The sequence below is a fragment of the Cyclopterus lumpus genome, chromosome 2 (assembly GCF_009769545.1).
Source record: "Cyclopterus lumpus isolate fCycLum1 chromosome 2, fCycLum1.pri, whole genome shotgun sequence".
Classification (NCBI taxonomy): Eukaryota; Metazoa; Chordata; class Actinopteri; order Perciformes; family Cyclopteridae; genus Cyclopterus; species Cyclopterus lumpus.
In genome coordinates, this window is record NC_046967.1 from 10,831,322 (window position 1) to 10,856,165 (window position 24,844).

The 24,844-nt window shown below is 44.4% G+C and overlaps 3 protein-coding genes across 8 annotated transcripts; 1 reads left to right on the forward strand and 2 right to left on the reverse strand.

The window, feature by feature from the left end:
• Positions 1–444: 444 nt before the first annotated feature.
• On the reverse strand, positions 445–4,788 carry gpr180 (G protein-coupled receptor 180). Its single transcript, XM_034550121.1, has 10 exons — positions 4,506–4,788; positions 3,843–3,986; positions 3,641–3,735; positions 3,437–3,542; positions 2,944–3,124; positions 2,791–2,840; positions 2,531–2,688; positions 2,223–2,420; positions 2,041–2,118; positions 445–1,725 (listed from the first exon to the last, which is right to left on the reverse strand). The coding sequence occupies exons 1-10, from the start codon at positions 4,642–4,644 to the stop codon at positions 1,570–1,572; spliced, it is 1,305 nt and encodes a 434-aa protein (XP_034406012.1). The 5' UTR covers positions 4,645–4,788; the 3' UTR covers positions 445–1,569.
• A 196-nt stretch (positions 4,789–4,984) lies between these two features.
• LOC117742731 (dTDP-D-glucose 4,6-dehydratase-like) lies at positions 4,985–8,865 on the forward strand. Of its 2 annotated transcripts, none has more exons than XM_034550330.1 (12): positions 4,985–5,379; positions 5,770–5,836; positions 5,953–6,021; positions 6,129–6,219; positions 6,332–6,480; positions 6,558–6,656; positions 6,848–6,925; positions 7,096–7,139; positions 7,223–7,388; positions 7,473–7,528; positions 7,657–7,754; positions 7,843–8,001. In XM_034550330.1, exons 1-12 carry the CDS (start codon positions 5,297–5,299, stop codon positions 7,884–7,886), a joined length of 1,044 nt encoding a protein of 347 aa, XP_034406221.1. In that variant the 5' UTR covers positions 4,985–5,296; the 3' UTR covers positions 7,887–8,001. The 2 variants fall into 2 exon arrangements, with proteins under 2 accessions (XP_034406221.1, XP_034406232.1); XM_034550341.1 differs by having other exon boundaries at positions 4,992–5,379; positions 6,866–6,925; positions 7,843–8,865.
• On the reverse strand, positions 8,500–23,788 carry LOC117742470 (ATP-dependent RNA helicase DDX3X-like). Of its 5 annotated transcripts, none has more exons than XM_034549870.1 (20): positions 23,444–23,788; positions 22,095–22,146; positions 21,149–21,208; positions 20,698–20,901; positions 20,398–20,500; positions 19,911–20,069; positions 19,639–19,738; positions 19,386–19,521; positions 19,168–19,265; positions 18,652–18,750; positions 18,403–18,563; positions 18,140–18,284; positions 17,826–17,970; positions 17,504–17,554; positions 16,241–16,422; positions 16,020–16,137; positions 15,774–15,927; positions 15,550–15,674; positions 15,389–15,455; positions 8,500–9,144 (listed from the first exon to the last, which is right to left on the reverse strand). In XM_034549870.1, exons 1-20 carry the CDS (start codon positions 23,486–23,488, stop codon positions 9,078–9,080), a joined length of 2,271 nt encoding a protein of 756 aa, XP_034405761.1. In that variant the 5' UTR covers positions 23,489–23,788; the 3' UTR covers positions 8,500–9,077. The 5 variants fall into 5 exon arrangements, with proteins under 5 accessions (XP_034405761.1, XP_034405779.1, XP_034405769.1 ...); XM_034549878.1 differs by having other exon boundaries at positions 8,503–9,144; positions 21,149–21,205; positions 23,444–23,784; XM_034549888.1 differs by lacking the exon at positions 17,504–17,554.
• Between the last annotated feature and the right edge of the window lie 1,056 nt (positions 23,789–24,844).

Below are 24,844 nucleotides of genomic sequence, written 5' to 3' on the forward strand. Positions count from 1 at the left end.
TCTGGATATTCAAATATATTTATTACATTATAAATTACTTTAAAATAAAAGGTTTAAATTTCCACACACGCTGCAGAACTAGTGATTTTGCACATTTACCTTAAATTAATAGGAATATGTTTGGCTAGAATAGTTATTTACCCCATCCGAGTCCCATTGAGGGAGTGTTTCTGTCCAGAAACTATACCCAAAAGCCAAATACAGGTGTTCATATCCTCTAGAAGCACCCTCACATCAATAACTGCATTGAGTTCACACATCCTTACCTTTTACTGCAATGTGCATGTTTCCTTGTGCAGCTCCGTGATGCCGCGTAGATTTATTTTCACACAATTAGACCTGAAAATATCAGATTCCTTGCGCCGTGTTCCCTGCTTTGCATCAAGACCGTACCAAACTTTGGGTTCACCCTCACAACACAAGCATTGCTGAATAGCTACAGGCTACTTTAAACTTTTTTATTTTATTACAGTTGTAATGAGCGCAGAGCTCATTAATCCACAGGTTGTGTTGCACAGAACATAAATACATGGAACACATTGAAACTCAAGTGTTAATACATAAAATAAAAATAAAAAAAGGAATGACCGGACACGTGTATACAACAATCCGATAAGTAAATGCTTAAACTTCACATAATTTGTTGTTTTCTAACTAGAATAAAGATTGTCAAGAGTGAAACAGAAGATTTAGTGACACCAACATTCCCCTTTCCAGATGTTCACGCGACAGAATAATAAATACACGATGATTAAATGTGTCAGCCGTCACTTCGTCGAGTGGGATTTAATTTCCCGGCGTACGAAAAAGTGTCTTTCGATGAACGAGCCCCAAATCACAGGCCAGAGCCGAGTCATTTGAAAAGGTCACGCGTGGCGTTGGGCTCAGGCCGCGAGTGGAAAACGAAAGATGGAAGAACGACGGGTCATGCGGTTCCAGCTACAGCGATATGCGATTTAAAAAGTCAGCGCAGGCATCCACGTCGAGAGTGAGGGAATAAACTTTAAAAAGTGAAACTTAATACTTTTTGCAGAAGTTCAGTAACTCTAAATCTAAATGTGACCCCGTGGCCGAGCAGCGGTGCATGTTTCCCTTCGTAGTGAAACTGAGCATCAAGAGTTTCCTTGAACACAACAAACCTGTCTGATGGGTGAGCACAACTCGTGTCCTCCCACTCTCCACCATGAGTCAATATTCTCCTCGTTTGCAGATCTGAGATCTGTTCAAATTGATCTTCAGCTGTTATGACGTCGTGCAGGTGTCCCTCCTCCGGGTGGCCCTGCATTAGACGCCTCCCCTCCTGCTCAGTAACGCTGGCTCCGGTAACTAGAGGTAAGGTGTTGCAGTAAATATCGTTCCCGGGTCATTTTGTGACCCCGTGCCTTGGTAACATGCTTACTTACTAACGGCCATTGCAATTCTTCCAGGAAACTAACAGCAAAGGAGACGAGTCCCTGCAGCGTTACATCGACCTCCCGTCTTCATGAGGTCCCCCCCCCCCCCCCCCCCCCCCAGCCTCACCCCCCTCTGACACAGCAGGAGGTGCGACGTTCTCCCTCGAGGACTAGCTCAGTAGCGCCCCCTGTGGTTCGTCTGGGACATGGTGAGTGGCAGAGACACGGAGGAGAGAGAGGAGACCTCCCAGTAGAGGGAACGGGACAGGAAGAGCTGGTAGAGGATCACCATGGAGATGGACTGGCAGAGGGTGACGCCGATAGTTACCACCTACAGACAGACAGAGGAAAAACTGAAATAGTGTTCAGGTAAACTTGTTTACACATCGAATCGACATAACTACCCAAAAATGTCACCACCTGGTGCTGTAATGCAATAATTAGTTAGCGCAAGTAATTCAACTAGAAATTTAAGGAATTATGAGAAGATTCTATCAAATCAAAATGAGGGCAGAAGGTAAACTGTCCTCCAGATGATGTCAACCTCCACTGCGGTGCCAAAGGTCACATCCCCCTCCCTGAACCCTCCAGCTCAGACCAACTGGTCACGTGACTCTTAAACTGTGGATTGTTTGCGCGTTCGAACCTTCTCCCTCTGGTGCTCGTTGAAGATGGCCGACAGGAGGAAGAGGACGGGGTGACAGAGGAACCACAGGAAGCATCCCTGCAGAAAACACAAGGGAGACCATGTGACCACCTGGAGACCATGTGACCACCTGAAGACCTGCAGAGGGGGGGGAAGAGTACTGGTGCGTCTGTGGACGTTACCTTGGAGAAGCAGAGGTAGAAGTCTCTCTTCAGGGTGCTCCTCTCGGTGGAGACGATCTGGTAGAGCACAGAGGCCAGCAGCAGGGCCAGGCCCACTTTCAGGGCGATGAGCAGGAGGCCGGGCAGACTCTGCTGGGCGTGGTAGCTGTGATGTTGACTCTCTGATTCAGAGTACTGCTCCCACAGCAGCAACGCTGCCTGAAATGTGACAGTTTCCCTCTCAATAGGTAGGTTTGGCCACATTTGTAACAAAACACCGTCAACCTGAAAAGGTGCGTTTGATAACGCGTCAGGGTGACCCTGCGTACCTGTACGACGCCTCCACCGACAGCGACCGCCGTAGAGGCCCGAGACTGCTCCCACTGCAGAGGTCTGGACTGAGGCTTCCTGCCGCGGCTCAGAGTCCAGCCCACACACAGACTCAGCATCATGTACAGCATGGACACCTGGGACACCATGTCCCAGACTGCACGGGGAACAGGAAGTGGAAAAGACGTTAACAAACTCAAGCTTCGAAAGCATGCATTAATAAATACACACAAGACATATTCAAGAGAGAGGAACGTACACTCTGCCAGGCTGCCGATCAAAGGAATACCAGTCCCATCTCTGGAATACCTGCAGACCACCATGGGGCGGGACAGGACACACATTAGTACATTAGTTGAATGCATCATCGCTGCTACTTGAATTGTATACTATAAAACTGCATTGACTCCACCTGGCCAAGTGGATGTAGTTGCAGAGGGCGGAGCAGCCCTGCAAGGCCAGCGCCGTGGTCAGCACTTTGAGGACGGTGTGCATGGGACCTCCTTTCCTCAGAGCCTGGTGCAGAGGCCGGAAGTAGATGCAGCAGGCGATGAAGTAGGCCAGCAGCAGGAGGAAGTAAAAGCTGTGGAGACCTGGGAGCCAGAGAATAGAGCATTTTGTCCCACATGAATGATGCAGATCACTTAGGACCAATCGCTACATCTTCCAAACACTCCCGAGTATCAAAGGCTTGACATAGCGTGTGGTAAAACCGTTATGCACTTTCAACTATTTTAATATTTAATCACTTTTTATCAGCACACACATACACACACACACAACACAGTGGATGTGGATAACCGTATATAGCCAGAAAATAGGCGGATAGAACTCTCAATTCAAGCCAGATTTCTCTACTTTTGTAGCGTTAATAATTAAACCTGTGTAATGTCCGAATATCTGACCTGCCTCCTCCGCGCTGAAGTGCTCCAGAGGATTTCCAGCCGAGTCGGCGTTGAACATCAGGAGAGTAAAACTGAGATCGGCGTGATGAGGAATCACTGCATTTTCCTGGAAAACAGAGACAAGAAGAAGAAGAAAATGTACTCGCCGCTCTCTTGATGCACCTCAGGTTTGATGTTCGTGAAGGTGGGATAAGAGGACGTTACCTGACACGTGTATCGGTCGGCGTAGAGGGCCTGCCAGGTTGTAGGATAGGACTGGCGGGGGATCGACTGGTTGTATTCTTCCTCGCTGAGATAAACTGGAGGCAGGAGGACAAACACGGTGAGGTGAGGTGACAACGAGTATGCCGGGAATCGCATCACGTCCCCCCCTCCCCCTCTGTGTCGGCGAACGCTGGGGTCTTACTGGTGAATTGAGCTTTGGCGAGCCTCTCCGTGCAGCTGAGGTTGTCCAGGTCCGCGTCCATGTCCTGATACAGCAGCAATCTGGAGCCCTTCTCCGTAGCCAGAGCGGAGTTGTCCAGCCGGCACACCAACAGACCGTTGTCACCTGCGGAGAGAGACGGAAACGGGACACGGCGGTCGCTTCGATGAATCAGAAATGTGCTCGAAATGAGCACAAACTAAAAAAAAAAAAGAAGAAAAAAGCCTGCAGCTTTCAGGGCCCCCTGGAGGTCTGGGGGCCACATGGCAGCTAATTAGTTCATTAAAGACATGTTGGAGCCAGACACACCAGCTCAATGATGTCTGTAGCTGACCTCTGACCTCACTCTTGGAGGGTGGGGAGGGGGGCAGTGGTTAACTGGGCTGGTTTGTAACTTGTAGGCTTATAGGTTCAATTATTTTATTTTTTAAACACAATGTGTCCTGCAGGAAGAAAGTCACACAAATTAAGAACATGCTTAAAAAAAATGCAAACAACAAGAGATGATTACACCCAGTGGCCAGTAAATAAAAACAACAACAACAACAACAACAACGACACTGAACACCTCGTTATCACGTGACGCCGCCTGCACAAGCCCCCCCCCCCCCCCCCATCTTTACGTCGGTATCTTCCAAACGTTACCTTGGTACATGAATTTAGTGATGAACTGGCCCTTCTGCCTCCTCGCCGCTTCGCTCCCGAGAAGTCCCGTCACACTCTTCCCCAAAGCCTCGGAGCCGAGCAGCGCCGCGACCACGAGGGTGGCGAACGAGCCCGACATCGTTTCGGCCTTCCGCACTTCAACGTTGTCGAGAAAAAAAATAAAAAATAAACGCGGAGCTAAATCAATGCAATGAGCCACGAAGCCAGAAGTGAACGAGTGTGTGCGTCAAGTTGCTCAAAGGCAGACCGGAAATGGAGGTGTTTGTGTGTGTGTGTGTGTGTGTGTGTGTGTCTCACTTTGTGGAATATTAGAATAATTAATACAATTCATGCTGTAAACGGATGTAAAATCATGGACTGTAATAATATACTAACAGTATATTTAAGTCAGATTTTTACGTGACCCGATATTAATTTTGACCAAAATGTGAACCGGGTTCTTTTATTTTGAAATTCTTTTTCGAGCGTTGCATCGTTACTCACTTGACAGCCAGGTCGGCACCGTTGACAGTTTGATTGACGTGCGAATCACCCAATCAAACAGCGCACATCGTCGTCGTCAGATAGAACAACCAATCAGAGAGCGGAAATAAGTCACGACGCGTAAACTATCCCGCCTCATTTTCAACGTGTCAACAGTGCCGTAAAACGACCCGTGACTGTCGCAAATCACACAACGCATCTAGTGTGAGGCGAATAGTGAAACTTCTCTGCTTCCTGTTAGCTAGCGGGCATATAACTGAATATAAAACGATTAACATGTCGTCGTTATGTCTGGAGGAGACCTTAATATGAATGGACAGCTGCCGGACTTCAACAGGACCGTTCTGGTGACCGGAGGCTCTGGATTCATGTGGGTTTATGCAATTATATCAAACTGATAGGAAAGTTAATGAAGGTATCCGACGACCACACTATTAAAGTGCTTCAAATAATGCGTATTATTGGTGCATTAACATGTAAGCAGCAGTTTACTTGATATACTACTGGGTGTTTTTTATTTACTCTTTAACAAGACATTGTATTGAATATTACAATATCACCTAATATCATATTTTTATGATGAGCAGTGTGCAATGTATGTGATAAGTATTTATTTTTAATCTTCTGTCGCTGTCAAATAACAGAACTCATCCCAATTAGAAGTATAAAGTAGGAGGTAATTAAAAATACTCCAGCACAGTACAAGTACCTCTTTGAGTAAATTGTATCTCGACCTCTCCACCTCTCTCTCTCTTTCCAGTGGCTCCCATCTCGTGTGTTTGCTGGTCGACAGGCACCCCGACTGGAGAACCATCAACCTGGATGATGTAAGTCTTCCAGCTTCAGTGGATCCACAGCCGCTCACGTTCCAGCCAGTGTGTCTCTCTTTGTCTGATAATAATAATAGTAATACTAATAATAATAAATTGTCGATCTCTTCCAGTTGGACTACTGCTGCAGCCGCAGGAGTCTGGAGAGTGTTGAAGACAGAGCCAACTACACTTTTATCAGGGTGAGCTGCTTCCGTCGGTATCGTAAAACTAGAGCTGCTTTAGTGCCGTTGGTACTTTTACAACAAGTCGTAGTTTCGCTGTTCAAACGACCTCCTTTCTTCCACAGGGAGACGTGTGTAACTCCCAGCTGGTGAATCACATTTTCGACACAGAAAACATCGATGTGATCTTTCACCTGGCGGCCAAAACGCACGTCGGTGAGCAGCCGTTCAATCCGAGGCTACAATTCACACGTGAACGAGCTTCTGACGAAGAAACTGACCTTTTTTTAAAAAAATATATATATATATTTGCTTCCTCCGCTCAAAGAGTCGTCGTTTGAGACTCCGGCTGCTTTCCAGCGTGTGAACGTCGATGGGACCAGAGTTTTACTGGGAGCCGCCCATCAGGCCCGACACCGGCCGCAGCGCTTCGTCTACGTCAGCACCGACGAGGTGTACGGGGCCGGTCTGGACCGGGTCAGTGGTTCGACTGATGGATTGATGTGTGGACTTTATAGTTTTATTTTGTGACTTGATATTTATGATGTCTGCAGGTGTTTGATGAGAGCAGTCCAGTGAGGCCCTCCAACCCATATTCGGCCACGAAAGCAGCTGCAGAGTACCTGGTCCGATCCTACTGGGACAAATATAAGGTACACACACACACACACACACAGGAACCCAGCCTCTAAATGAACTGAAACAGGAGTTCTAGCATTCACAGCATCACCTCGAGCTTCCAGACTTTGTGATGGCTGTTACACAATTACACTGTATTTGCCAGTTTTGCTGATTTTGATCTTTAAACAAACAGAAACATGAATCACGGTGTTGTTCCTCACAGCTCTGTATTTATTACCAGTTTCCCATCATCATCACCAGGAGTAACAACATCTACGGGCCCAGACAGTTCACTGAGAAGGTACAGCACCCAGACTTTCCTGCTATATTTGCCATATGCAAGATAAACCTTTAAATCTAAATATTTAAATTAAAAAAACTGAAGGTGATCCCTTTTATTTACAGGGATAAAGATATTCTCTGCCTCTCGTGGACGTTTAAAAAAACAAAACCGTGCTCTTGGTCTTTCAGGTCATTCCGAGGTTTCTCACCCTCTTGCAAATGAACAGGAAATGGTAGGTTTGTTTGAACTTTATTTTGAAAAGGTTTCACTGAGGAACCAGCAGTAAATCTAAGCCGCGTCCATCTCTGTTTCAAGCACCATCCAGGGAACCCTCCCTCAATCGCGCCATTTCCTGTTCGTCGATGACGCCATCGACGCCTTCCTGCTGGTCCTAGAGAAAGGCATTCTGGGAGAAATCTACAATGTGGGAACAAGCTGTGAGATTCCCATCTTGCAGCTGGCCAGGGAACTCGTTAAGACGGTGGGAACCGCTCTCCCCCATTCAAACATACAGTGGGCGGTAGCGCACGTTCGGAGAAAAAAAAAAAACTGTCTGTTTTTGTAGGTCAAGAATGTTCCAGACTCGGAGGTCAACGATTGGCTGGAATTTGTGCCGGACAGGTGAGTGAACCAGTGCTGGCAAAAGACTGATTGTTAATATTAACATGATGATTGTGTAATCAGCATGCAAGTATTTTCCATCCAGCTTCACATTCCATCTCCTTTTGATTGACCTTTGACCTCTGCAGGCCGCACGTCGACCTGCGCTACCCCATCAGCTGTGAGAAGCTGCAGCAGCTGGGCTGGAGAGCGGAGGTGTCCTGGGCTGAAGGCATCAGACGGACCGGTACACACACACACACACACACACACACACACACGATGGTTCCCTCTTAATAACTTAATTCCATTTTGTTTTCTTTTTTCTTCTTTAGTCAAATGGTACCGAGACAACGCAGACTTCTGGTTGGACGCATAAAAAAAAGGACCACGAGCAAATCAGAAGCGGGCTTGAAAAAGACAAACAACAACAAAAGTTATTTCCTGCAACCAAAGTTGTTGAATCTCAAACAAAGAAAAACCGAGGAGTTCTCAACTGGAGCTCACCGATTGGTGGACAGACAGGAAGGCGGAGCCTCCCTTCAACCAAAGCAAAGTTTCACCTATATATATATAATATAATATTCAGCGGATGTTGACAGGCGTATCTCATGTCCTTGGTTGCCTTTCCTTCACACTTCAAAATTGAGCGCGTAGCACCGAGCAAATATTCTGGAGGTCGGCTCAAAACATTCAGGAGGCGTGTAGAACATTTACATTTTACATTTACATGAAACAAGGTTACTCAGACATGAGAAAGACGGTAAACGGGCGACTTCAACACCGGCGGTCCAGCTCCACGTCTCAGATGAACGTTTTACTTTTGATTTTGTTAAAAAAAACGATTGTTTTATACACATTCTACAGAAGATGTTTTTCATAGAATTCTGTATTTAACTGGAATAAACTTGATTATTTAATAACTAAAAACACGGTTGCTTTTCTTAAAACATGTAAAATCCTACACTTTAAAAAGACGGGTCAACACACCGTTTACATTTGCAAATCCAAACCTTTATTTGTGGTAAAATCAGAATAGATGCACAGTTTTTTATTTATTTTTTCTCCGTGCAGTGCTCCTCTTCGTGCACATCTGCTAAACTAATACATAAAGCAAATACTAACTACCAGGCTGGAGGTGCTGTGTGTTCACATTGAGGGGTCTGGCCAGTCAGCAACGGCAACAACACTGGGCTTTATCTCATTTCAATTCAGTCTCTAAACAGCAATCATTCCTAAATACAACTACAACCCTCTAAAGTTTATTGAATTGAAAGTAAACATAAAGCTGCAAAGTATTGCATTTGTTTGCAGTCCCCACTTTGTTTTTCCCAGAATGACAGTTTTGACGTGCATACAAAAAAAAAAAGAAAAAAAAAAAAGGTGATAATTCAACTACGCACCATATCCGTCTCTGGCATCGATTGTGGCTTTGCTGGGGCCGCATTGCATTCTGGTCCGTTGAGGCTATGGTTAATGGACAAAGGATTTGCCCCTGTAATATGTTCTATGGATCAGCTACAGGTTGCAATAAAAACTCATGTAAAAAGACACCTGGGAAGGGGCGTCGTCAGGTCATCTTTCCCCATTTCTGATTGGCCAGAAGCTCCGACACATGAGCAGTAACACACTGACGCCTGAAAATATGCAAATCACAACAACATAGCAATAGAACCACAGTTAATTCTGTGTTATGAAGACTTTTTAAAGATCACCACTTGCCAGACATTCACAACAAGGGTATTAACGGGAAGGAAAAGTGTAAAGACTCAAAATGAACAAAACAAAAAAAACAAACAAAAACAAAAAAAACATCTGACTTGGAGAGAATCTGGACACTTGTTTTTTGTACTGCATGTTGTAGTTTTTTTTTTTACAAAATGGTCTTTGATCATAACGTTTTGTTAATTATTATTATTATTTTTTTTAATCCAAACCTTGGCATATATGGTGGTATTGTCTCAAATTTTGTCTGCCAATTAAAAATGGCTGTTTATGGTAGATTTTCATTATTGGCAATGGAACCCGTCGCACAGACAGGTTTATGGATCGGATACTGAGTCCAATGTGACTTTAAAAGGTAACCCGTGTAGGACGTTTCTCCTTATATGTCGAACGCATCAACCGTAACAGACGGTCGGGGCTTCACTCTCATCTCGTAACCCGAAGTACAAGTCGCATGCTACTTTTAAAAACAAGACATTTCTCTGGATAAGGACAGAATATGTTAAGTACGACTGTTCTGGAACGGGGTGAAAGATATGGGGGTCTTTGTGTTGGCCTTAAAAACAGAGAACTGGGATTTCTTTTGACATGATTTGAATCAGTTTTTGGCACCGCCGACTGACGTTTGAACCCTTTTTTTGCAGTCGCACGCAACCACGGGGTTGCTACGGCGACATATTAGAGGAGAAATCCCTACGCGTTGCATCTTTAACATTAAAAAGCTCACACTACCCCAGAAAAATAGAAATTTTCACTCATACCAATGACATTCAACATTCAAGTGCCAGTGTTTTTTTTTTTGTTTACTGTCTTTTGGTCAAGTCACTTTGTAAAATATCAACTTTTGTATTAGGCTTATAAAAATAAATATTTCTCAAAAATGCTTGATAAATTACACAAACTAGCAGCGAAAGTAGACTCGAGAACTCTTGTGTGCAAACAGCGGATTCCTACGGTTGCTGTTAACTACAACTCCACCTGGTCCCAAAAAAAGAAAAGAAACGGTTTCATATCTGGAAGAACCTTTCCACACACACACACACACACTCTCTCTCTCTCTCTCTCATGCACACACACACACACACACACACACCAACTGTGGAAACCTCTCTTTTTGACCTGGCTGCGCTACACTTCAAACACTCCTTCACACCTCGTTTTGAAGTACAAGTACTACAGAAGACTTTAGTTGAACATCAAACAAAGTAACCGAAGTATTTTCTGTAAAACTCGATGGGATTCCTACGACAGAGGGGGGGTGGGGGGGGGGGGGGCCTGCAGGCCGCAGCAAATGGGAGCATAGCACCATTAATTGTTCACTGACAATCAAAGCCCTCCTGCTGGAAAGCCGGTTACCGCGGCGACGCAAATCGCTCCGTTGCCACGGTAACGCCGTATGCAGTGTAACAAAAACTACCATCCTCTCCATTAGGGCTGGGTATCACCCTTGAAATTGTTAAGGCATCGGAAAAAAATATATATATATTTATTTAAAAGTGCTAAATGAGTAAATAAACGGAGCATCCTCGAGCTGGTGGGCCAGACTACTTTTACCGACCTCCGCCTGAACCGCCGGCTCCTAAACCGGGACGCGATGCTTTAATTCTGTGTCGTCGTCGTCCCCCCCTTTTGTGAACGCAATGTCTTGTAAAAAAAATAATAAATACCCAGCCCTAACCCAACACGTTTCAGTCTGTAGTTGATCAGTGGTTCAGTCACGTCAAGGCACCGGGCACATGTCGGACTTTTGGGGGGGGCGGTTTCTCTGCTCCAATCCGAACGGCCCCCGAAAAACTAAACTCAAAACAGAGAATCTCGGTGACAGCAAAAAAAAGTAATTGATCTATTGCACGCGCTTGCAGAAGTGGTGGGATAGGGGGGGGGGGGGGGGGGGGGGGGGGGGGGGGGGGTATATGGGGGTCTCCGTTATGCACGACTCTAAATTCCCATCTGCACCATCAGCTCACGTCTCGCATCATAAATAAGCCCCCCCCACCCCTCCCCCCCTATTGGCTGTTAGAAGGCACCTGCAATGTCTACAAACAACCAGATTCATTCAAAGCGGTTTTGATTCTCACTGTATGGCCTTCGTAAAAAATAAAAAATAAAGTACGCCTCTGAATTTAGGCAGCAAGAACAGCATACTTAGCATTATTCCTAAAACACCGGAGACTGCACTAGCTGCATGCTAAGTTCCTGGTTGGCAACAGCCATGGATTCAAGTAACAAGACGCCGACAGCATCTCCTCTCGCACGGGGAACACGACAGTTCAGCCGGGCATTAAAACTGTGTTCTTCACTCGATACTTAAAAAAGGTGGACTCAAAAAATCAGAGCGCATATTCAACTGGAAGGTCGCGAGCTTGGCATTCGTCTGCCTGCGGGGGGGGGGGTGGGGGGGGGGGGGTTTAAAATGTGGACAGTTAAGAAACAGCAGATTAAGAAGACGCGTCCCCAAGACTGTTAAAACAAGTTCAACTTTAAGAGTCGATGTGTGGAGTGACATTTAAACTAGGCAAATCCTTCAGATTTGATTGTCATATGCAATGTTATCTTCAACTTATCGTCCCGTTGCTGATTTCCACCCATCTTGCTCCTGCTTAGTGAACAGCAGCCCCCCCCCCCCCCCCCCCCCCCCCCCCCCCCCCCCCCCCCCCCCCCCCCCCCCCCCCCCCAAAACACACAGTTCTGGTCAACAATCCAGAAAGTTCAGCCTCAAGTTGACTGCAAGTTGAACAATAGCGACGACACATGACAGCTGAACCTCACGGAGTCACCGCTCGGCTGTTTTTGGTTTGTTTTGGGGGGGGGGGGGGCATTTACGTTTTCTAACTGTCCGTCAAAGTGGCCCCCCTCCCTTTCGGGGCGACCAGGGGTTTAGCGAGATATATAGTAAAGCACTGTCTGCTTGAATCCTCAGTCCTCCAGCATTACTCGGCTTGAAACTCTTGAAAAAAAAAATAATAATTATGTAAAAAGCCAACTAGTTCTCTCCCTCCCAACTGTACTCGATTGGCCTGAACACCACCTCCGATTAAGAAGTAGTCTAAAAAACTAATAATAATCATAGATGACGGAAAAATAAAAATAAAAAATCAGAGTTGTAACATAACTAAAGCCTGCTGTAGAATTGTATATCTATTTGCTTGGCATTTTTAACTCCTTGACCAAAAAACAACAACACTTGCATATGTTTTATTGTCTTGGTCCAGCCTTGTCATTTGTCAAAGCCAGTGGGCAATTTGAGAGAAGGGGGGCAACAATTGGTAAATAAATTGCCATTATCGGTTTATAGATTAGCGTAAACATTTCCGTAAAATAATACCTCTAAAAAGAATAATTCTGCCGACCCCCCCCAGTGTTCAAATTGCCCGCCGAGCTCAGCTGACCAGACGTCGAGTGATCAAAACGTGATTTATTTATTTACTTTCTTCTACACAACAAGTGTCGTCTCACTTGTAAAATTCACACTTTTTTTTTTTTTTTTCCTAACTGGAGATTCTTCTCTTTTGTTTTTAAAGAAGAGTTTTTAACTATTTACATTGAATCTACATTTTTCACTTCACCAAAAGCTATTCATGTAAAACAAAAACAAAATTAAAGACCCTGATGGAAATTAACACTTTTTTTTTTTTCCTTCCCCCCCCCCACCAGGTAGCAACAAGAGCACTTTCTGGGCTCGTCCTGCTGCTAATTAACACAGCGGGGAGGGGGGGGGGGGGATTGGACCTCGACCACCTCGAATATACAGTGGCGTTCCTTTTAAAAAGTTCAATAAAGGGACAGACGTCCACAGCAGAGCCGGGCGCTCGATACCCAACATCACACGCCTTTCATCACTTCTCCCGCGCCACTTTTCCACGACTCCCGTCTTTTTTTTTTTTTTTTTAAAAGAATACATTTATTTAAAACTCACGCCAGCTGCGTCGCATCGCCCGACAAACCACGTGGAGACGTCTGCCGGGGCGAAGAGCGAGAACAGTCGTCATTTTAAGCAGAAAGCTCCATTTGTTGCGAGAGAGAAGTGTTTAATTTGTACTAAAGAAAAGACGGCGTGCAGGTGTCTCTGCTGTGAAAGCTTTTCTTTAATCCCTGACCTCAACAGATCTTTAGGACCTAACAAATAAACTGGAATGACTTATTTTAGAGAAGACTCTTCATGTAACTCTCCAGGATAGAGTGAGCGAGAAACTTTTTTTTTTTGAACTCTTTTTTTTTGTTGTGTATCCCCCCTTGAAAGAAGCTTTTGGCAAACAAGGGGCATCAATGTTTGTGGTGGAAGCGGAGCCCGTTTCCCAAAAGCATGGTTGCACTAAGAGTCGGCCGAGCAGCCGCAGGTTACATTTAATAACTTGTTTTTTCCAGCAGCAGCTATGTGGCGGTTTTCATCATTTCTACAAGCCCCAAAAAAAGAAAAGAAAAATTGCAGCGTTGCTCACATTACTGCTGGATGCGGTCACGATACTCTTTTCCCATTTCATAGCACAGTTAACTGCGACAGAAGACTTCTGCCACGTGTGCGTCTTACAATGTAAAAAGTTAAACTAAAATCTAACGTGACCCGACAATTGGTGACAAGATGCCTTTGAGAAACTCAAGCTCAAACCAGAGCTGCAGATGTGACATATAGGTCAATAAGTAGGACTCGGTTTCCCAAAAGCAGAAAAACCACTGTTGTCCTCTCTGCATAGTAAAAGCAAAGAAGTTCGTTTTGTTTTTAAACCCATTTTAGTCACTCTGGATGAGGGTTTATCAAAAGAATCCATCAATATGGCTCCAGTGGTAAATTGCTTTTGGGAACAGCTCATCGGAGACCTGACAAATTTGAACTCCAATAGACAGACAAGGAATTGTTTTGAGTTTCCTCATCGCGGTTTGTGTTTAGTTTTTTTTTTTTTTTTTTGCCAAGGTTTGATTTAGTTCAAGCCTAGTTTGTTTCCTTCCAAATATAAATAAAGAAAAACATGTTTAAACCCATACATGACATTAAATACATTTTTTTTTTGTCACAGTAGGCCAATACTTGTAGCCACGTACCTATTATGGCAATTAAAACAACGGAAATAAGAGACAAAGTTCAAATTCTTAAAGGCACAGTACAGAAACAAATGATCCTCCATTATGTTTTGTTTCAAACAAAGAAAACGCTGTTTGCTAGCATCGTTGCTAATGGGCGACAACGTCTGCTGGCGCCCCACTGGCTGGGTGTCTGTGTGTCCCTCCTTCCCATGTCTCTGGTAGACATCTTTCTCAGATCTCGGGGGGGAAATCAAGACTTCATTGTCGTTTAAAAAATAAAATAAAAACATTTTCTGTTTCTGTGGCTGCTTTTAAGCATCTTTATCGCGTGAATGAAGGAAACTTCAGCCGGTTCCCGTTTTTTTGGGGAATTTTAAATGCAGACATATTTTTGCTCAGATTTGACATCTTGCCCATCTCTGCGCGATATATATATATTTTAGAAAAGGATTTGGCCGGCGATTTACAACATGGCCATGCGTTACATACAAAGATGACATGTGAAGGTACACAGGACGCCTGGCTGGCTTTGGGTGAATGCAGACAAAAACACAATGAAGCCAAAACTCAAATCTAAAGTGAAAAAAAAAAAAAAAAGGATCTCCCCCTGCTCTTCTACAGCGTTTTTTGTCAGTCTAACTCACTGTAAATATTAAATGTCCATCTAATATTAGGGGGTTAAAGTCGATTTGGTTATTTTTCTGCAAGCACAGGAGGGGAAATAGTTCAAAATGTCCTCACTGACAGTTAAAGGATGATGCTAGCTGGTGTTGAAAAGTAACCAACTAAAATTGAAGTATCCCTTTATAATGCGGCCTATTGTAAGAGGTGACATTTACTGGAAATTAAGAAATCAAAAAAAAAAAAAAGGAAGAAAAGATGGGGAGACGTAAAAGACGAAGGAGGAAATGGAGAGAACGAGAAAAGGAATAGAATTAAAAGATCCGAGTGCTTAGGGATGGAAAGAGGGCTATATAAATGAGTATAAATAGTTTAATAACATGCACGTGGGTTCTTGGGGTTAATGAAGGGGAGGAGGTGGATGGGGTGCAGACAACAGTGTGTAGAAAGGAAGGAGGATGAGTGAGACGAGAGAAGGATGAGTCAAGGGAGGAAGGAGGAACCTAGTTGCCCCACCAGTCAACTTGAGAGTGTGCGTAGTTTCCTCCGTAGGCGTCGGTGGTGTAGAAGTTACCGAAACCACCTGAGTGGGAGGAAAACGGGAGAAAACTCAGTCAACAAAAAGAGAACCCGGTGGACCAAAAGTCACAAGAACCCTCCAGTTAATTCATCCTCACCTCCTCCGAACCCGCGGGTCCCTCCATGTGCTGCCTGGTTGCGACCTCCGCGTCCTCCAAACCCTCCGGCGGTGCCGCCGGCGGCCGTCTGACGATAATCACGCGCTCCAAAACCACCGGAGAACCTGGTGGAGAAATCAAACGCGCGGTGAACTTTCACTGCATTTGGGACCAAAGCATTAAAAGAAAAATAAATAAGAGGAGACGGCGCGTGCGCGTCTTACCTCTTGGAGCGTCCTCGGTTGCTGCTCTTATGCTGGTGTTCATAGGCCAGGCTCTCAAGCCATGAGGGAACTTCCTGTTTGGCCTCTACCAGGATGTCCAGCAGGTCTTTAGTGATGTTCCCATTTTTATCGTTGAAGAACGATGTGGCCAGTCCTACAGGTAAAAAAGTAGTAGTACATCTCAATTTCTACACTCAGCCCGTATCATGTAACACACTTGATTTGGGCCTGATGCCACCGACTTACCCAGGTTTCCGACTCGTCCTGTACGTCCGATACGGTGGACATACTCCTCTATGTCGCTGGGCAGGTCGAAGTTAATCACATGCTTCACATTGGAGATGTCCAGACCGCGAGCCGCTACCTGAATTGTACAAACGAGGAAAAAAGAAAAAAAGAGCAGCACGTTTAATAGCGTTCATTCAGAAATGCGATCGGTGCGTCTCACAGGATGTTATGTCACTCACCGCCGTGGCCACCAGAATGGGGCATTTCCCTGATCTGAACTGGCTCAGGGCCTCCTCTCGGTCCCTCTGGGAGCGGTCGCCGTGGATACTGGTGCAGGCGTAGCCCTCCCGATACAGGAAGTCCTCCAAGGCGTCGGCGCCCTTCTTGGTCTCCACGAATACCAGAGTCAACGAGTCCTTACCTGGTGAACCGAAAGAAGAGACACCGCGAGTTAAGCACTAGTGGACAATCGTTGAATTTAGAACAGTGGCGCCGATTTAAACTTGACGAGAATTAAGTGGCTGCAGAGTTTTTCCTGTTTTAAAACCTCAGATTTTGAATACCGGAGAGAAGAAGAAAGTCACCAAAATCTTTTGTCTGAACCCCAGATGTAAACACGGCAACATGGAGGCTTCAGACTTCCCGTTCCACTATCCGATAAGATTGTGGCGCCAGAAACAACCAATTCATTGTTACACTCAACAAAAACAGTGACGTCAGCTTTCAAGTGGCTTTGTGACATTTTGATACAACTCGATGCGACGCAATCCTTTTGTATCAAAAAAAGGTTTTTGACACAAAAGTCACAATAAATAACATTTGGATTCCTGCATCTAGCAAACAAAATGTAACATTTGAGAGGAAATTTACCAACTAACTGTCAATTAAAAAAAAGAAAGAGAGCTGCAGGTACAGAATATGTTGCATCACTGTTAATAATAATAATAAATGTGATATTAAAATCACATCAGCTACATCTTGATAACATGCACCCAACTTATCTTAAAAGATCACATTACATTTGTCTATTAAGTGAATAGTGCAACAGGCAGCAGTGAGGATAAAAAATAATAATAATAATAATTACAAGAAACAATAGCTAACAGTATCAGCAGCACTGTGCTGTTGTGACTTGAGCCACTGATGGAGAGAGTTTGGTCGCAGCTCTTCCTCCGTCAACATTACTTCCTGATTGTGAAGCGAAGGCCATCGGCCCACATTTGTGTCCGGCTGTCAGCTGTGGAGACGACAACACAACCAGACTCTCTCCATCGAGGCTCTGGGTCCGACACGACGACACCACAGCAACATACGCCACGAAAAAATAAAATAAGTACAAGCATGTTCGATTTTAAAAAAAGGCTGCGCAAACTGGACCCATGAAATGGTAAAAAAAAAAAAAAAAAGGAGTCTCCATCGACAGAGAAGAACATCAAAAGGGGCAAGCAAAATTATTTAAAATATGAAATGACAATTACAAGTTTTCCCATTGAGGATCTTACCAGGTTTCTCTATGTTGTCTCCAGTATTGTCCTGTACCTCGCTGGGGATGACTTGGGATAAAACCACATCAAACCACCAACATGTCAACTGCACTCAATCAGCAGGAGAAAACCAACTCTGTATGTTTGATGTTCCTGATGTTCCCTCACTTCACAAAATGTGTTGCGCTGGGATAGGAGGACGACAATATGATAGCGGCAAAAGGATTGTGTGTGTATATGTGTGTTAGCAGTAGCTCTAAACCGATGAATATGTCGTGGTTCTGCAGTGTTAGGACACATCTGAAGGCAATGAGCCGTCACCGTTATGCGACTGTCTCACCTGTGGCACTGAGCAGGTCCAACAGGAAGGACCTCTTGTCGCTCTCCTCCACCCACACCACTTTCTGAGTGATGTTCTCTGAGGTGGAACCCACTCTGCCCACCGCCAGGAAGATGTACTCCTCCAGGAAATCCCTGGCTAGGATCTGGAAGTAGAGCATTAAAAAAAAGGTGCTTATTAATACATGTTCAGCACCTCAGCTGCCTCTGCATTGCTTTACCCTTTTATCAACACCCTTGCCCTGTCGAGAGCAAATTAAAAAGTTTTTAACCTACAATTGTACTTATTTATTATTTGATGCACAGCGAATGTACCTGGATCTCTTTAGGAAAGGTTGCGCTGAACATCATGGTTTGTCGGATGCCCTTGTGCGGCATGGTGTCCTGTTCAACGATGCGTCTTATCTGTGGTTCGAATCCCATGTCCAACATGCGATCGGCCTCGTCCAGGACCAGGTAGCTTAAGTGAAGAGGAAAATAAAGCTAAAACTCGAATGTGATCACATGAAAATGCCTCTCAGATGACCAGCGACTGAATTAAATCCAACCGGTCCATTAAATGAATCCCCAACTCTTACTTGCAGAAGTCCAGTCCAATCTTTCCCCTCTCCATCATGTCCACCAGTCTTCCAGGTGTGGCGACCAGCAGGTGGCACCCTCTCTCCAGATCTCTTATCTGCTGGCCGATGTCGGCTCCTCCGTACACCACACAGGGACGCACTCTGGAGCGGTAGGAAAACTGCAGACAAAGACGAACCGGTTGAAGAAACGCATCGATAAAAAAAAAGACGTTTTTGTCCACATTTCATGCCGATGGGATCGTATACCTTCCTGGCCTCATCGTATATCTGCAGTGCCAGTTCTCTGGTTGGAGCCAACACCAGTGAGATGGGGAAGTGCTTACGGCGCCCATACTTTCCATTGTCCTGTAATGACAACACAACATTTCAATGACAAATTTATGAGCTTGTTTGTGCAGTTAAAGTCAAGGGGGAGAACATGGGTTCAGCTGGCTATGATTAACTCAAATATGAGCAGTAGATCCCTCCGAGAGGCGACGATGTGAATCTAAAAAGACAAAACTAAATGTTTTTATGCCGCTTGCTTTTGTAAAAATACTTATTTGTCCCCCACATAATAGCTAATTGAAGACAACATACTCTGAAGAAAAGCTTTTCTTTAACGGTTTAGTGAAATAAGTGAGGGGCAATAAACTGAGAAAACATCTCTGAAACGGATGAAAAGATCGCTCTTCGAAGTCGTTCTGCTCGTTTTCAGCGTTAATTTATGTTTATTTTAGAAGCTCGAGGAAATAAAGTGCATTGTTTGTTGTTATTTTTGACCTGTCCAGATGCTTTGGCCGCGTTGAGAGCTTCTCCTGGTCCATCATTGTAAATCTGGCTGAGAATCGGCAGCAGGAACGCTGCAGTCTTCCCAGAACCTACGGACACACAAAAACCAACCTCATCCTATCTCCTCGGGTATTCGGCACAATTTCACAGGATTAATATATTGCTTTGTTTAGTTTCTAGAGCAACGGTGTACAGTGCGTTGTTCCTACCCGTCTGTGCGCATGCCATGAGGTCTCGCTTGGACTTGACAATAGGAATGGCATATTTCTGGACAGGGGTCGGTCTGGTGTAGCGACTCAGGGCAATGTTACCCATGACAATCTCTCCCATGTCCACATCTTGGAACTTCAGAGCACAAAATATAACATTTAGAAAAAAAAGAGCAGTGGAAAGAAGTCATACAACTATTAATATATATTTAAAAAAGTAATATTGTTGTATCCCTAGTTAAGAGCAGCTTACACTGTCGATGTGGTGAGGGCAGTTCTGTCCTGTGGCCTCAACGGGAATGTCATCGTATTTCTCAAAGTTAATCCCAGTGTTGCTGCCGGCGAACAATTCACTAGGAGAAAAAGATGATTTACAAAAACGGATTAAAAACTGAAGACAAATCGATTTATAATACATTTAAAAAAAAAATACAACATGCAAGAGGGTAAGAAGGAAGTCCTCACATAAAGCTGGAATTAATTAATTGAGAACATATTTCTGATAGTAAAAGTAAAAAGACTCACTTTTCAAGGCGTTCGTTACGTGGTGTTGGTTTAGACCAGTCTCCCTCCTCTCTGGACTCTTCCACCCAGCGGCTGTTTCCGCCGCCACCTCCTCCTCCTCCACCTCCACCACCGCCACCTCCTCCTCCTCCACCACCACCGAATCCACCATGCTCAAACCTGAGCACAACACAGAGACAAGGTGTGATGCTGCGATGATGTTCACCAAATTCTACACTTCTCTAGAAAACTTAGTAAGTATTAAGCGTTCTTGAAAAGGCCACGTCGCCTCACACTGCAGGCATTGGTACTTGCTCCCCCTGCTTGCCAGGGGCAGGAAACAGCCTTCGGTCAACTATGATGTACATAAAAAGGCACGCTCCACGCTTCTTTATATCAAAAAGCAAAGCGTTTCACCAGGACAGCGTAACACACACACACACACAGGATCACTGGAGGTTAACGTTTTGCAGGGACAGAAGTTGCTCGGCTTGTCTCGTCTCCTTACCTCCCTCTGTTAGCATTGCCTCTGTCGTTGAAGAATGCAGACTTGCCACGGTTGTTCGGAAAACTGCCGTAGGTTTCTTTCGCTGTGTTCCAGCCGCCGGCATCTGACAGACAATACACAAAACTATTAGAAGGCACTTTTATTCATATAGTATTATTACAACAGCATTAAACAGGCCGTGGGGACAACTACAGCAGGTCTTTGGAGAGCAGATCTCACATCATAGCTTCTATGGTGTGAGATCTGCTCTGCACACAACAACAAAAACTACAATATTTGTGCAGGAAAATCAAACCCCACCTTTATTTTCGTAGCCACCAAAAACCATTGGCTGTGCTGGGTTGATGGGGTTGAAGACACCGCCCCTGTTGCCTCGGTAACCCCCTCCGACGCCACCTCTGCCCCGCTCCATGCGAGGCGGGCCACGGTTAAACGTGTTGCCGCCAGCCATGCGGTTGTCATGGTAGCCATTAACAAAGTTGTTGCGCCCCCCGTCCCAACCATCTGCAGGGGGAGAAAGGGCCAACAATTAACTAAACAATGAAAATTAAATTAATCTTGGTATCCAAGAACATTACTCATCACTGCTGTGAATGCAGATTACTTAATAACCCTTTCTTCACTTCACTGAGGAGATAAACCAGAAAGCGTACCGATGAGCGGTGCTTAAGTAAGAAATGCGACATGTGCAGTAATGAGAACTAAATAAAAAGCAAATGTATGATTAGTTGAAGTTCAGAGGGGAACTTACAGTTGGCTGCGGGCGCTATGGTATAGCCACCCTGTCGAGCGGCAGCGAAGGCATTTCCTGCTGGACAGGAGCAGAGTTTCAGTTGTGGTTTTCATGTGGAAACCAATGCAGTTAATAAAAAAGATACCCTAGGGAGTTTGACCCCTGGTAGCATTATGGAGCCCCATTTTGTTTGTTCCGTGCACGCACACGTCAACACACCAGCATGCGGGCGACGCGATTCACATCCTGCCTCACGGTGATCAGCTGATGACGGCAGTAATGCATTTGTGCAAAGAAACGTAGCGGTGCACCAGCAAAGGCACGTAGGAAGGCGACTGCTAGCTAGCTAGCTAGCTAGCTAACACAGATGTAAACAATGCAAAAAATAGCCAGAATAAATGTGTTAGGAGGAAGGACATGGACTCAAAGATTCACACAATGTATTTTGGTGATCAAAACTGACTGTAAACTAGAACACTCCACAGAACAGCTTAAACTTGACGCGACACACCATTTCTGGAAGCGTTTTTGTTCCGTAAATGTGGAGGAACATTTCGCCCTGCAGACAGCGAGACAGTGTCCAAAATCCTTTATTGAATTAGACTTTAAAAAAAGGACTCGATTTTAAATGAATAGCTTTTCAAGTACCTCCAACATTCATCGATCTGTGGTGCACATCTGAAGTTAGGAATCATGGAAATGTTTTTCTTGTGTCAATGTCACATTTAAACTGTACTGAATTGCTATTATCAGTGAACAGGTCAGTTTTACACCATATACATTGTTGTAAAAGAAAAAAGTAAATAGAACATATTCCCTTGGTTGCATTTTGTGTCCTTCCCAATTTATTCTCTGGAGTACTTCCTTGTCTGCAGCCTTATTACCATAGTTATTAAGAGTGGAGGTCAAATGTTCAGGTTTGTGAGTATTTATAAAATAATGTGAAGTTCTGGCGGATGCTTACGGTTAGCGCCTCCACCTTGTCCATCTGCCGCACTCAAGTCTAGGACAGCGAGCTGGAGAAACAGACACAAAGAGTCAGAAAAAAACGTTCATTCATTCCCATTCAGCAGAACAAAGTAGTCAAGAGAATGATTCTTCCTGCAGCAGGTGAGATTAAAAACCTGCTTCCTCTTTTAAATAGAAAGCAAACAATTGATTGTTTTACTATCAGAATAAGCAATGTGAAAGCTTTGATTTCACACAGCACCGGGGCAACTCTGCAGACTAGCTCGAACACCATTTGAACCTCATCCTGCAGAAATGCTATTATGGTGACGTCAGCAAAGTGCAAACAGCTGGTCCGCAACACTTCACAACAAAAGGATCGCAAGTGATGAGAGGAAAAATATTTGATGTCGGGGCACTTTTTCTGAGCAGAGAAACAACAACGTATATTATTAAAATAATGCTTTTATTGCCAGAAACTGCATTTCAGTCTTGGGGTGGCATGGTGCAAATCTGCAGCAATTAACTCAGCTAAGAGGGATTGATTTCTCCATAAAACCTTCTTTATTACAGCTTGTTTTGTTTTTTTTTGCATCCTAGCTGAAGAAAACATGTTTTTTGTGTTTACATGTTGTGCATTGGTGGACGCTCTCGTAGACATTTTGATATGCAGGACTTCCCAACATCTCCATTGAGAACACACACACACACACACCTTTCTGTTGCCATCCGACTGTCTGACCACTCAGACACAGCTTACGTGAGACTACTTTGCTAGTGACGCAGACGAAATTAGTTTTTTTTTTCCAAGCGAGACGCAGTCAAGACAAACTAAGCAACAGACTGCGTGTGATCTGAAACACGGCGGGCTGAACTGTCACACGCCGCATTGTGTGCGCGTGTCCGGCCCGCTAGCTCCATCTCTGCACCTCCATTTTATTATTGAATCAAGCTGCAAGACAAAACGCAGTGAAGATAACAGTCGACGGGGTGCGTTTCATATGGCTACACGGGGAAGCCTGCAGAGCCACCCGGGCGGGGTCACCGCCGTCACGTCTCACGTTACAGCTTTTTATACACAACATTTTGACGTCGCGAACGCAGCTACAATCCAACGGATTAAAAAAAAAAAAAAAAAAAAAAAAGCGGAAGAAACTGTTCGTTATCCACACCGCACGGCACGGTCCCCGCTCCGCAGCCGCTCGTGGACGCAAGGGCGAGCAATTGAAGCGCACCCAGCGCCAGCTAGCACGGTAGCAGCTCGTTAGCAGCGCTTTTTAAGCTAGCCGGTAACATTTATCCCCGGGAGTTATAACACATTTCACCAGCTGACGCTACAAGAGACATTAAACGGAAGAGGCTTACCTGCTGCTCTAGACCGTGGACATTTTCGACGGCCACATGACTCATAACTATAGAATATGGAGGAAAAATGTTGTCGTTGAAAAGAGGACCTCTTTGTTAGCCGGGTTTGATGTTATTTCTCCTTCTGTCTTGTCTCTGTGGTTACGGCAGCTGACAGCTATTTTATTGGTTCACCAGCGAGTAGTAACTTTGTAAATTGCTAATCTTGAATTTTACGTTATGATAAATTCCTGTATTTTAGCTACAAGGATGGTACTTAATGCAAACTCAGCTGATGTCGGTTTGCTCTTTAGCTGAAGCTGAGCTGAAGCCGTCGTGCCCGAGTCAAGCTAGCCCGAATATAACGGAAACCATATCCGGTCACGCCAAAATAAAAGTCCACAAACACAAGTCAATGTAAAAATGTGTTATATATGTGCAAAACATAGCTTTATCTGTGACATACAATTTGTATTCGTTCAATTAAAATGATATATATTTGTGTGGTGTTGTGTTATGTTTACTGTATGTTCACAATTATGGAAACGCAATCAAATGTGACACCCACATTGCTATTTTTGTTGTTTTTATGCGTTCAAAACTCTCTATAAATACTAGTGCATCTAGCCTGAATCATATGTTGAATATTTATACTTGGGGTTATGGTTTGCACATCAGGTAACACGTCCATTAAATTTTTTTTAAAATATATATATATTACTTTCTTACTTCCGAACTACCGCGTGCTAACACTCTCTAGCTTGACGGACGCATCGGAAATGTTATTAATCCAGATAACGCGAGACTTTAATCATAGTTTGTCGCGATATCGCCACTACTGTAAAGTGTAGATGTCAGTTGCCTTCTTTCTATGTATTGTCATTACTTTTTTAATATATATATATTGATGATAAATGACACATAATGTATATGGGAATTCATATACTGTACATTGCCCCATTAAAAATACTTTATATTTAAGATATTTATACATTGTTTATTTATAAATAGCTTTGAGAAAAAGTTTGTGAGTATGATGTGATCTCTCGGTTTTTAAATGCATCGAGAAAGAAAAGGGACCTTTCCTGAACTCGGCTCAACCCCCGCAGCAACTTGCATTGTGTGCGATCGTGAACTTGAAGACACCAAAGAGAGAGAGAAAAAAATAAAAGGAAATGTGCGGTAAGCGTTGACCCGGTAACTTTCCTCTTCAAGTCTGTAACTTTCCGCTGTGGCAGAGGCTTTTGTTTATGTCATCCTAAATGAGAGGAGTTGAGTGGTGGCATGTTTGCCTGTCTCTACATGGTATGTGAAGCTCGAATAAAGTAATGACTCCTCGTCTTCTAAAGCTTCTTGTGCTGACTTGATTCCGATACAGAGAAAGACAAACTGGTCACGCGGCAAGCCAACTTTTGCATTTTG